Source organism: Equus caballus, chromosome 1 (genome assembly GCF_041296265.1).
Source record: "Equus caballus isolate H_3958 breed thoroughbred chromosome 1, TB-T2T, whole genome shotgun sequence".
NCBI lineage: Eukaryota > Metazoa > Chordata > Mammalia > Perissodactyla > Equidae > Equus > Equus caballus.
Window position 1 is genome coordinate 183,242,623 of NC_091684.1, and position 13,282 is coordinate 183,255,904.

At 42.0% G+C, this 13,282-nt stretch overlaps 1 protein-coding gene across 15 annotated transcripts in view; it reads left to right on the forward strand.

Moving 5' to 3' along the window:
- Nucleotides 1-13,282, forward strand: part of AKAP6 (A-kinase anchoring protein 6) — a 509,527-nt gene that overhangs the window by 149,118 nt on the left and 347,127 nt on the right. For 9 of the 15 annotated variants that reach the window (XM_070241797.1, XM_070241754.1, XM_023623662.2 and 6 more), the window contains one exon: nt 5,286-5,643. The exons of 2 other annotated variants lie outside the window; for them this stretch is intronic. In XM_070241797.1, coding sequence (XP_070097898.1) covers nt 5,320-5,643 — 324 coding nt within the window. In that variant the 5' untranslated portion in view covers nt 5,286-5,319. Of the gene's footprint in view, nt 1-485; nt 1,268-5,285; nt 5,644-13,282 lie in introns of those variants that run through there. 4 more of the 15 variants (XM_070241765.1, XM_023623689.2, XM_023623668.2 and 1 more) reach the window with 3 other exon arrangements.

The window sequence follows — 13,282 nt, forward strand, 5'->3', positions numbered from 1 at the left end:
AATTAAGCAATTTATTAAACTTGTTTTGGTGTCTTCTTCACAGAGCCCTGTTCTAGAATCCTGGAATCAGACACACGGTGCACCTCCTGAGTTCATTTACTTTTTCTTAATGCAGTCAAAGCATGAGAGCTAACCTTAGACAAAAATCAGAACATTCCGGTGGAACTTTTCCTTTTCCCTTCAAAACTCAGTGTGTCTATAAATAGGCTCTGTGAAGAGTGATTATGAGAATATGAGAGAAAGAACGAAGAGGGAGAAAAAAGGACACCGTGATGCCTAACATAATTTTCTCTGCCTCAGTTTTATAACGTGGGCTGTGTAGCAAGCAGATCTGTACATCTGGCTAGAATTATGCTTTAGTCTCACTTTTTCTTTAGGGAGTTAGCAGGGCACAGAAAGATTGAGAGTAAGTGTTTAGGCTTGGGGTCGATTCGTACGATGCTAAGACTGCCTCTCAAACTATACCCAGGATGATGCTCTCGCTTGGAAAAACCAGTTTCTTGCTAAGAGAGAGCCTTAACCTGTTTAGCTCAGAGTGGCTTTGTCAGCTGGTTATGTTAACATAGTGCTATTAATTTATTTATAAATTTGTTACTTTATCCTGCTTGAGGATTGCTCAGTTTTGGGTGTATACAGTCTTGGTTCTTCTGAACCACAACTGACTGTGCTCTGTTCACCCAAACACTCTTTTCCCTAGTGATCCTTGTTTTGGCAACTGTCTCCTTTTTCTCAGCTCACTTACCACCGCTTGTTTGCAAAAGGCCTGCCTATAACTGCACAGGCCTGGAGCTTATACATTAGCTTCCAAATAGGGACAGCGTAGCAGCTCTCTGTAAGAGATTTAGGCCACTAAGGGCGGGTGAAGCTGGTGCCCTGCAGACTCGCCAGTGTCCTACTGGCGTGGAGCAGCCCTGACACCGGCCTTTATCTTGTTTGGCTGCAAGAGGAGAACTCGAGGTGGGGGGAAGGGAGAAGGAGGAGCCAAACGCTTAATCCTGAAGGACTTTTAGGCACAAAAGCATTTACAGTGAGTATAGTCGGCAGATTCCCGGCTTTTCTATTCTTTTATTTAAGAGAGAAAGTTACAGGAGGTGGGCAGCTTCACTGGCTCTGTAGCTGTGTGTTTTCCCTCCTGGTTTGGTGGAAGAACACTCCTGACTTAAATGTGTCTTACTGAGGTCGATTGCACTCTGCTAACGTCAGGTTCCAACACTCATGGACTCTCAGGGAGATAGCAGAACCAGTCCCTGTTAGTAAGCGATCCACGGTATGTTTTTTCTCTTTCTATAGGGTGACCGATAGAATGTGGTGGGGAAAGCCCTCCCACAAATTTAAAAAAAAAAAGAGAAAGCTTTAAAACCTTTACTGCTTTCAGCTTTTGCACTTGAAATGTTGAGTCTTCTTTGGATTGGTGGAAAGGAAAGGATTTCAACTATGTTATTTTTAACAGCAGCTGGGATAAAGGTGGTATTATTGGTATTATCTCTAAAGCTGGAAAGGTGGCCACAGATAAGCATTTGATGGGGGAGGGGAAAGGGAGGTCATTGGGTTCCGAGAAGCTGGTTGATGGGTCCTCTCACGCAGCTTTGGACCAGAGTTGTCACTGGGTGGGTACCTGTAGACACTTGGGTCAGGCTTTCGTTCGCATCGTCAGAAGTTGTTGTCTACTGGCTTTTTTTTTTTTTAATTTCTCTGTGACTAGAAAGGAATCTTATTACAAGATGCCTTGTAAAGGACGAATACAAAACTTATAGTATTTAGGAGAATGTATAGACATGCTGAATTTAATACTATTTGCTTTCATTAAAATGGAGTAATTAATTTGATGGAAAAGCAAGCTTGAATAGTCATGACAAAGGCAGGAAAAATACGCACAAAGATTCTTACTATACTTCTCCCCAGTGTGAAGCAATTTTCTTTTAAATTGTAAATTTAAGTTACCTTTGAAATCAGATGTGATTTTGTGAAATCAGAAATAGAGTTTTGTTATGCATGGGTGGTGCATTTAAGTGTGAACTACTAGAATTAAAAATTAAATGTTCCTGGTAATTACTTTCCATTAAAATGGATAATTAATTAATTTTATGCCACTTCCATTCTTGCTATGCTGTTATGACACACATGGTATTCCTTTCTCAGTGGCAAAGGTGTATGTGAGGGAAGGTAAATAGAAACCGAAATAAAACTTGAGTAAAGCACCTCTTTGCTTTCCTTCTCTGGGTTTTGGAATTCTCTTGTTTATAGTCTGATCAGTAAAATATGGAAACATTGAGTGAAGTTTGAAATTTTACATATGCAGGAAAATTCTGTTTTGGCAAAACTTTGAATGTAAGGTTTCCTTGCTCTTTACTCATGTGTGATGCACGCCAGCTACATTTTTGTTTAATGTTTTTATTTTATTCTGTGTGTCCTCTACGTGCATAACTGAATCTGTTGTCAGTCTTAAGTTGCAAACTCCCGGAGGAGAGAATCTCCCATATTCATTCCTCTGGGAAGAATTAGCAACAGATAATGTGTAAATAGCAGTTTACAAAATGTGTTTATATGGTAATTCTTTCTTTCTTTCCATGAAGTAGGATAGATCTATTGATGCTCTTCGTGTGCTCTGGTAAAACGGAGGCCATCGTTTTGTTATATGCACAGCTCTCAGTATAGGCAGGTTGCTTCCAATCAACCTTTCAGGCTGCTTTGAAATCTCTGGATAAATGACCCTAGGTAATCACAGATTCCTAGGGTCAGATGGGCTCCTACTGATTATCCAGACCAACTTTGTCATTTTACAGATGAGGAAACTGAGACCCAGAAGTGTGAAGCATCTTGCCCCGAATCACACAAAAGTGCACTGTGCCTGCCTGGTGCACAACCTGATGGTACATGTGGAAATGTGTGTTGGGACGTGAATTGTGCCCAGCCAATTCTTTAGTATATTCTTTAGTTACAGTAGGATATGTATTCCAGAAAAGGCCCTGCCTTGATTTAGGAGTTTCAGAGGAGACACAATGACCAAGCATTGTTTTTTAGGTGTGCAGGGCTTCTTGGGCAGGGCTCTGGAGGTGAGTGTGTGTGTGGGTGTAGCTGAAACAATTCATTGAACACTGCCTTGGCACTTCGTTTTCTGGTTTGCATGAGCCTGGTTTCTCAGAAGAGGGAACCACTGTGACACCAGTGTCTTCTTCTTCATTTATCACCAGTTCTATGACCTTGAGCTAGAAACCTTTATTAACCTTTGTGTATCAGATTCCTTCTCTGGGATTGTGATTCTAAACAGATGCCCCAGAGGGCAGTGAATTGATTAAAAACCTAAAAATGCTTTGGGAAATCAGAATCACAGCCTGTCCGAAGCTAGGGTATAAAGAAGTAGGATGGTAGCTCACTCTTCCTGGAGTTTTGTCCCTCCCAGTGAAATTTTGATATCTTCGAATTGGTTTTTAAAAACAGCCAGATCTAGTGTTATTGTTATTTTAAAAACTGTATGCCAGGGTGGTTAAAATTGTGGGGCGTGGGTTTCTCCCTCTTGCAATCAGAGAAAGTTGTTGAATTGAAGCCTAAAACTATTCTTCAAGGCAGGTACCGAAGTGATAAACCTACTTTATGGCATAATATTTTGCTTTTTGCAAATAACTGCTTTCAAAAATTCATCTATAAACCTCCTTATCATTTAATTCAAAAGTTAAATGCTTAATAAATTGGGGAGAGCCAGTACACTGCAGCATCGGAAGGCCCGTGAAATGATATGTCATAGGAGGACCTTATTGTTAAGGCTTTTGCTAATTCAACAAGTCTTTTTATGCCCGGTGCCCATTCCTGTCTGGAAAGTTACATGTTCCTAGTCAAATTGGGAGATTTCTTGATTTTTTTCCCCTCTATTTTTGTAGGTAATTTTTCTTTTGTTACTAAGAGAATATTAAGAATCTAAAGAAATACAGGCTACTTTCTGAGACTCACACTTAATTTCATGTTTTGGTCGGCCACATTTCATCTTTGGGAGAATGGAGCTATAAACTAACTTGAATGTGTAGAATAAAAAAAAAAGACATAAAAGAAGAAGAAGCTCATTGCCTTGAGTAGAAGAAGCTGCTTCTGAAACTAAAAATAATGTTTAAAATGTTTAAAGTACAAGATCCTAAAAGTTTTTTATATTAGACTGGTTCCAGAAGAAAGATAAGTCACATAGCTAAATTATTAGTAAACTCATCAACTTTATCTTAAAAAGCAACCTTACTTTATTATGACTTACACTTACGTTATTCTTAACATATCCGATTAGCATTTTAATGTTTTGTGTTTAAGAGCAACTTAATATTCTTGAAATTCCAGAAGCCTCTAAAGGTTTCAACATAACCAAATATTAGTGTAATTTAGATTGAGAGTTTAATTAGATAGATTGTATATAATCCATGATCTATGCTTTTCAGGAGAGTAAAGTTTTGAAATTAGTACGTGATATCTATTTATCTAACAAATCATAGAAAGGAGCAACCTCTTCTGAATTCAGCGGTGTTTTTGCTACTTAGAACATGTTCCCTCTCTAATTATCCTATTTATTGAATATATTGGATATAATAGTCAAAAGGATGTTTGGATGCTTGTAGTAGAAAAGACCAAAATAATAGTGGCCTGAACAAGATAGAAGTTTGTTTTTCTCTCCATAAAAGAAGGCCAGGGCAGCACTGCAGGACTGGCACAGTAGCTGCTCATTTTCATGTGGAATCCATACTCCTACCATCCTGCTCTGCCACCCTCTACGCAGCCTTCTCAGAGGCGTCTCCTGGTCTGAGATGGCAACTGGAACTCTAGCCGTTAAGTCCACATTATAGGCCAGAAGAGGGGGAAAAGCAGAAAGGCAGAAAGGGGACCCCTCCTAACTGAGTTAGCTCCCTTTAAGCAGCTCTCCCAGACTTTCTACACAGCAGTTCCACTTACATAACGGTGGTCAGAACTTAGCCACATGGCCACACCTAGCTGCGATGGAGATAGGGAGTGTAATTTTAAATTCTTGGCAGGAATATGCACAGCTGAATATCAAGATTTTGTTGCTAAGGAATGAAGAGAGAATGGATGTTGTGGTAGGCAATACCACATGGTTTTGTGTTCCTATTATATGCTGGGTCTTGGGGCTACTATGTAGAAACTCAAAACACCTCTTTCTGTTTTTGCTATGAGCTCTGGTTTCTTAATTTAGAAATCTGGCTTAATTTAGAAATCCTGTTTCTTCTGTGAAGTATCATTTCTTTATTTGGCAATCTTGTCTGACTCTTGCTTTCTTCTTTCCTCTTGCCTTTCAGCTGTTTTGGAAAGAAGTAAGGTTTAGACTTCTCCATGTTAACCATGAGTGTGACACTTTCCCCCTTGAGGTCACAGGACCTGGATCCCATGGCTACTGATGCTTCACCCATGGCCATCAACTTGACACCCACTGTGGAGCAGGATGAGGGAGAAGAGGCAATGAAGGACATGGATTCTGACCAGCAGTATGAAAAGCCACCCCCACTGCATACAGGGGCCGACTGGAAGATTGTCCTCCACTTACCCGAGATTGAGACCTGGCTCCGGATAACCTCAGAGAGGGTCCGGGACCTAACCTATTCAGTCCAGCAGGACTCGGACAGCAAGCATGTGGACGTGCATCTAGTTCAGCTCAAGGTAAGGAAGGTCTCTGGGTTCAGGTCCAAGGCTGTGGTGCCTAGAGCCTGAGTTCTGTCGGTCTCAATGAGGAAACGTCCAGGAAGAAAAATAGAAACCATCGTCCTTGTAGATAAACATGGAAAGAATTAATTCTTGCCTAATTTTACTTCCTGGGCTGATTATCTAGAATAAAACTACCCTTAGGGGTTATCCCTTAGGGAATAATGCAGAGAAGTGGGGAAAGGGTGGTCATTTTTGTGCAATATCATAGAAATCAGTTATAAACAATGAAACTATTATAAAAAGTTTAATAAAAAGGACTTTCATAGGTCCAACATCAAACTGTGATTGTGATTATTATCTTCTGGTGAAGTTGACGCTACCTTTATGGCAAACAATGGATTCTGGTATGATGGGGAAGGGCAGTATTCTCTTCCCAGAATGAGTCCTTTCATCCAGGTACAATGCACCATGCAGAACAAAGGGGCTTTTACAAAAACTCAACTAAAGTTCAGACATTAAAAAAATGTCTGTGGCTTCTAGAACCCTTAAAAAGCCTGACTGTGGTAATAATGAAATGGAGGTGCTGGTAAAGAGTGCTACTAATAGAGATTTTGGCCCAGGGACCCCAAAATACAGTGAATCTTGCCCTGCCATAGCGACTCCTCTCTTCCAGGTTCCTGAGGGAAACGCATGCTCAGGTCAGTGACCAGCAAAGCAAGGCAGATTTATAACCCATCAGGGCATTGGCCCCAAACCCCAGTGTCTTTTTTAGTCAGTTAGATGTGATCCTTAGGAGAATTCCTTTCCCTAAGCTCGTTCATCCTAAATGGTCGGAAACCAAAGACCAAACTGATTCTTGGATCTTAACAGTTAAATGGCTTATAGGATGCAGCCATCAGCGAGAGGAAAAGACAGGTAGTTAAAAGAGAGCATGAGCCCCAAAGCCTAGAGCAGAGCTGGCTCAGCCTTCTCAGGCTGGTTCAGCAGATCCTGGGCCCAGCTGCTGCATGAGAGTGTCCAAGAGAGTGAGGAAGGGGGTTGGGGAGAGAGAGAGAAAATGAAAGAGCCAGAAAGGCAAGGTGGCTGGGCTTCTCCCAGGTCGTGCAGGCTGGGGTGGTCTTCTTTCTACACGTTCTTGGGCAGGAGAAGTAGAAAGGGTAGCAGAGAGATGGCTGGGAACCAGCTTCAGTGGAATGCAAGCCTGGCCGGTTTCCCCGCTGTGGCAGCAGAGAATGATGTGTCTCTGCCCCATAAACACAGTTCCTTTCATCAGAGCAGCAGCTGTGCAACTCCTGGAGGCTACTGGGAGATGGAATTCAGCGGGCTCCACTTCTCCCCTGTGCTCCACTCTTCCCTCCAATGCTGCACGGACAGGGGGCTCCCGTAAGGAAATACAGGGTTCCGTTTGTAAGGAAAGTTGACTGCTCCTTTCCAAATTCTTTCAGATTTACACAGAAAAGATGGTAAATGATAAAGGAGAATGGTTTTTTGTTTTTTCTTTTTGTGAGGAAGGTTGGCCCTGTGCTAATCTTCCACTATTTTGTATGTGGGATGCTGCCACAGCGTGGCTTGATGAGTGGTGTGTATGTCCATGCCCTGGATCTGAACCCACAAACCCCAGGCTCCTGAAGAGGAGCACAACCCAACCACTACACCACTGGGCCAGCCCTCAGTCTCTGATTTTATAGTAAACATAATTTTCTTAAAGAAGCTATCCCTGATCCCTATTCTTGAAACACCCATGCCCTCCCCGAGCAAAATGATCCAGTCCATTATTCAGCTTATTTTTGAATGGTTCTTCATCGCTAGCTGCAGTTGTCTTATTTATTTGTTTCCTCTTTTGCGTTAGCCCCAAGGACCTCAAGTGTCTAATTCTCCACTGTATCCCTGTTGCCTAGGACAAAGACCGGGCACTTGGTGGAGGCTCAGATCACATCAGTGATTGGCTGGATGAGTATCCCATACTCAGTGGTTGATAGATGAGTCCGAGTCTGTATAGTCAGTGCCTTCCCTTTCCACAGACAGGCTTGCGGTGGAAGTCACATAAAGGAAGGCTGCTCACTGAGGACTGAATTAGGACAAAAGCACTGAGTGAATCAAGGTCCAGGTGCATTCGGGGCGTTTCTCTCCCAGGGAGGCGAGTCAGTGAGTGGTTCAGAAGTCTTGGAGGTCTCGCCTGAGGCGTCTGCCCAGGAGAGTCTGCTCTTCTTTCTGTGGGTGGCTGTGCCTGGGCCCCTTCCACCCACCCTTCTGTTTCCCTCTTTCTTTCTTTAGCAAGGATTTTGGTCAGTAAGCTCACTCTTAGGTCCTCTAGACCTGGAGCCACCCTTTTTCTTTAAAAGTCACTTTGCTTATGTTGTGGTCATTGTGTTTATCTTAAAGATCAGCACAAGTTTATTTGTTAGAGACCACTCTTATCAACCTTATTTCCAACTTCTTAGGGGAAGTTTTATTGTAACCCCCAGGATGAACTCCAAGCCACTATTATAAAGTTCCCATGTTGGGTAGGAGCAAGTGATTGTTCTAGAGAGCGAATAAAAACATCTAACCTTAAGATTAAAATATGAAAACAATGCAATATGTTATACTGTGAGTTTTTTTCCATTATTTTTTAAACTGAAAATGTAATCCACTTATTTTGCCTCTTAGCTTCCAGATGTTCTTTAGGAAGAAGTAGGAGAAGCCAGCTGACCCATTTTTGGAGTCTTCCTCTCCCTCCGCAGCCTCATTTGGATTCAGAGGCTGTGCTCTGCAGAAAAACTGGACCAAGAACCTTAAAAGGTTTTTGACGTTAACTGAAACTTCCGGTCTTGATGAATACATTTGGGTGCTAATAAATAGGCACATTAGGCACCTCCACTTCCTGATTAGCAGTCTTCTTAGAGAGAATATTATTTGTATTCCTGGCAGCATGATAGCAGGAAAGAGGCAAGGCTTAGGCTATCCAGCATAGGCTGAATGATGTGGCTGGATGACCATAGAAGTCTTGAAGTGGCTTAGCTGGAATCAGTTCCCCAAATAATCCGCTATAGAAAAATTTCACTCTCAACCCCCTCCAGATGAGATTTGTGTCTGTATCCTCGATTTGGGCCTGATTCTCAAAGCTAGAACATTCAACAGAGCCTCTGTTGACAAGATGTTCTGACTGAGCTTTACCCAGACTGAGACGCCCCTGACATCTGGAGTTAATCCATATACCCAGTAACCCACATGGGGTCTGGAGGGCTTGCTGGGCAAAAGGCTTCAATCCTTTCCGCAGTTGGAGTTGGCACGTCAGATGTGCCTGATAGCCTAAAGACGATGGAAGTCCTGGGATGGTGGAGCGCTTAGGAGAGGATTCGCCCTCATCATGGGGCAAGGAGTCTGTCCCAGTGCAGGAGGGAGGGGAGTGGTGGTTTATGGTAAAGTGTGTTCCCATCCTTGAAACCCATCCTGAGCAGCCACCTGGGCAGTGTGGGTACTCAGTGAGGAGAAAGGGCAGGGGGTGTGATTCGGAGGGCCTGTCCTGGCTGACTCTCTGCCTGGGCTTTTCCTCTCCCCTTGTTCGGCAGGTATAGAGGGGAGTATGTTCTCTTTCTCCCACTGCTGCAGCATGGCTAGCTGAGCTCTGCCTGAGGTGGTACCTAAGTGGCAGCTGTGGAGTACAGGGCCTGCTGGCTGTGACAGTGAGCAATACTCAGGATTGATTCTTGGGCATTATCTAAAACATGCCCTAGAATTCTCAGCAATTCTTGATAAAGGGAACTCTTGAGTAGAACTAAATTTCTTTTTTCTTTTTTTTGAGGAGGTTAGCCCTAAGCTAACATGTGCTGCCAATCCTCCTCTTTTTGCTGAGGAAGACTGGCCCTGAGCTGACATCCATGCCCATCTTCCTCTACTTTATACGTGGGACACCTGCCACAGCATGGCTTGACAACAGGTGCATCGGTCTGCACCTAGGATCCTGGCTGTCGAACCCCAAGCCATGAAAGTGGAGTGTGCACACTTAACCAGTGTGCCACCAGGCTGGCCCCGAGTAGAACTAAATTTCTGATATCAATAGTTTGAAGCTTGGAGGATTCTGATCGTAATGTTAATATGACCATGTGTTAAAGCCTGAAACATTCAATTTATACCATCTTTGAGAGGTTTCCAATTTCTAACACATCTTAAGTTAAATAAGCACCAGTTTAAGATTGAAGATCAAATATCTTTGTTTTTTGGGAAGAGTAGTTATTTTCCTTTTTGCCTTTCAGACCTCTGTTTTTCAAGAAGTAGGTCTCAGTCCATGAGTGGGTTGTGAAATTGGCTTAATGAATTAAAGAGCTAACAATGAAATAGAATTACCCGAAGTAAGGATAAACTCTATTTTGTGAAACTTGGTTTTAGTTATAGACTTATATTATATACATGCTTGGTCATGAGGTAGAATTTATGTCTTCCTCTGAGTCAAGGCCAGAGCAGTTTGATAGTTACTGCTTTAGACCCCTCTCAACTCTCCTTAGTATCTTTGACATGCATTTTAATTTTGGAACATATTATGGAAGTAAATGTAACCTCGTGCCAATTTTGGCAACATCCCTTTTTTTGGTGCTTATATGGGATCAGAACTCACATGAGATTCCCATTAAATTGGCAACCCCAAAAGCGTATTCCAAATCTCAGGAAACTGGAAAATGAAGCTGATTTCTCTGTTGGTGGGTATGAGGATGTTATTTTTTTTGTTTTTCCAAAGCCCAGATTTGTGTCTGTAATGTCTTTTTTGGTTGATGTGTCTTCCTTAGGGCTATCTTCTCAGGAAGGCTGGATACTAGGTGCCAAGCACCTTGGGAGTGTGGTTTCAGCGTAGTGCTTATCAGTGGAAAGGCTTTTCCTGCTGTTAGTGCGTAGATTGTGTAAGAATGTTTGGGATCATCAACCAATGAAAATGGATGAAATAAAAAAAGAACGTTTAATGTTTGAAAGGCTAATTTGAGATATTTAGGAGACCCAATTATGTGGAAAATCTACGTCAATTATTGAGTAATTATCTCCTCACCTACCTGCAGCCACACATCCAATGCTGGAAAATGGGTTAAGTGCTAAATAAATACTTTTTGATTGTTGAATGATTCATGCGTTTTCATCATGATTTGGGGAGACAATCTAACAGTCTCAGAGCTAACACATGTTTTATACTACGTGTGAACACTCTTGGTTAATACATGGGAAGGGTGACATGGAAAATTTAACTTTGGTAGTTTCTGACACATGTTATTATGGAAGATCTTTGGGTACGCATGAACCTTAGCCACACACGCTAATGTATTTGGAGCTTGGGGTGGAAGCATTAATTTTCAAGATTGCCCAACAAGTCTATCAGCTTGTCCAGCTGTGTAGTTTTTAATTAGCAATAGTAGCATGGAAAATGAGGATTAACAGAAACTTCAAAATTTGAAAGAAACCATGAAAACAGGGTTTAGAGAGAAGTAATAAATGTAAAATGATTTTAAAATGAGTCTAATGAGAAAAGTCTGAAGAAATGTCATTATTTTGATTAGAGAAGTGTTATTGGAATTTGTTACTTAAAAAGTGGTTTTAAAATAATGTTAGCATGGACTATCATGGAGGAACAATAGCCATCAGTTTTTATGGTCTCGGGGGGTTAGATATTTGCAGAGGCAACCCACCAGAGGTAGCATATGACTTAACTCTCCCCTTGCCCAGAGGGTTTTTGGTTCAATAGCATTCACTGAATGTCTGATATGTACCAGGAGTTTTTACTTACAATATTTTACTTAATCCTTACCGTAACCCCCTATTAGAGATGAGGAAAAGGAAACTGAGTCTCAGAAAGGTTGGTAGGTGATCAGCTTGGGAGTCAAACGATGCTTTTTGAACGTCAAATCTAATATTCCTTCTACTTTGGGGCAGTGGCCTCATGCCCCTCTACAAGTGTGAGAAATTTTACTGGCTATGAAGCATATGATGACAGCTCTGGTTTTCTGGTACTAAAGGCAGTTCAGCTGAATGGATGTGAGGATGGGGGGACTCATTGTTTCTTTTTTTTAAGAAGAAAATCTAACCTATGTGTATTTTAATTCATCACAAGTAGGAATGTGAGGGTTTTGAAGTGGGGACATAAATGAAATCCTGGGGTCTCTCTGAGCAGGGGTCTTCATAGCTGCTGTGAATGAGGGAGAGAACTTGTTTTCTTTCTCTTTGTTATTTGCTGCTACCTTGCCCACTCTCCCCACTTGAAAATTTTGCGTCTCAAAAGAGAGAAATGTGATCTAATTAAAGTAAAATGGTACTAGTGTGTGAATTACTAGTATCCTATCATGGAAGTAGGTGGAACAAAAGATGAACATCTCTAATGAGAAATGTTTTCACATCAGTGGATTTCCGGGTCTGGCATGTTCAGAGACAGCGGTTCTCATCCTTGGCTGCACAGTAGAATCTTCTGGGAAGCTTTAAAAAAAACCCATTTCCCAGGCCACGTTCCAGACCAGCTCCATCAGAATCTAGGTTTGGACCCAGGCATCAGTACTTTTAAAGACTGTTCAGGTGATTCCAAAGCGCAGCCGGCGCTGACAACCCTGGAAGGAGATGTTTTGAGCAGAGGGGTTTTGCATGCATCTTGCTTGTTCCATGCATTCTCCCTTTCCTCCCAAAAAGACAGGCAGGAATTTAACGTCATTTATTTAGGAGCAAAGACTCCTATGCGACTCTTTTGAACTCCTTCAGTTTCTCAAGTGACATCATAAAGTCAGTACAAACAATAAGAGGGAATAAGTTCATACAGCCTATATGTTTTAAATGTACTATTATGTTATTCTCTTAAGTTTTTATATACAAAAGAAAAATTGAATCCAGATAAATTAAATGTTTCTGTCTCAGTTCCTTCTCACAGCAACTTTTTGAACTAGAAATCATTTTACAGAGCAGTCCAGGCACAGGGTTGCCCACCTATAGTGGTGCAGGTTATATATGTATGGCACCTTGAGGTTGTGCAGTGCACCACCTGCACAACTTCCCATGGCTGCCTTGCATAGGCGTGAGAGATAGCCTGAGCAAAGCGTGCTTTGAATATGAAAGACAAAAAGGCCTCTTTCCCTGGAGCCCAAGGAATGGTGGTGACATATACTATTAAGCTTAGTGGAGACACATTTTGAAGGACTATAAATACTTCAAATGCCTCAGAGGAGTCTGGACTTGATCCAACAGTCATAAAGACATCTACGAACAAAGGAATAACGTGGTGAAAACCGGCGTCTTAAGATGAGTTTGCAGGTATATGCTTGGTGATCTGGGGAGGGGAGAGGTGTGAGACAGTCATGAGGATGCTCCGTAGATGACGCAGGGTGGTTGGCTTGGGTGGTGGAAGTGGGAAGCAAGAAGTCCGTCAGACCTGTTGGCTGATGCAAACCCAGAGCGGCAGCGGGGGAGTCAGAGGTGACTGGTTCTCTGTGGCTTAATTTGCCCTTATCAGGCTCAAACTGAACTGCTATGTCTACTGTCACTTGGTGTTAGGACTGAAGGCTGTATTTCGTTGTATAAATGTGAATAGAATAAAAAGGAACAGAATAGAAATCTCTCCTCTGTTCATTTTAGCAGCGTGGCTTTTATTAGTGAGCTTTTTAGTGTAAGCTGCTTCTCTTGTTCTGTGATACCTGAATGCACCAATTTTCTTCGT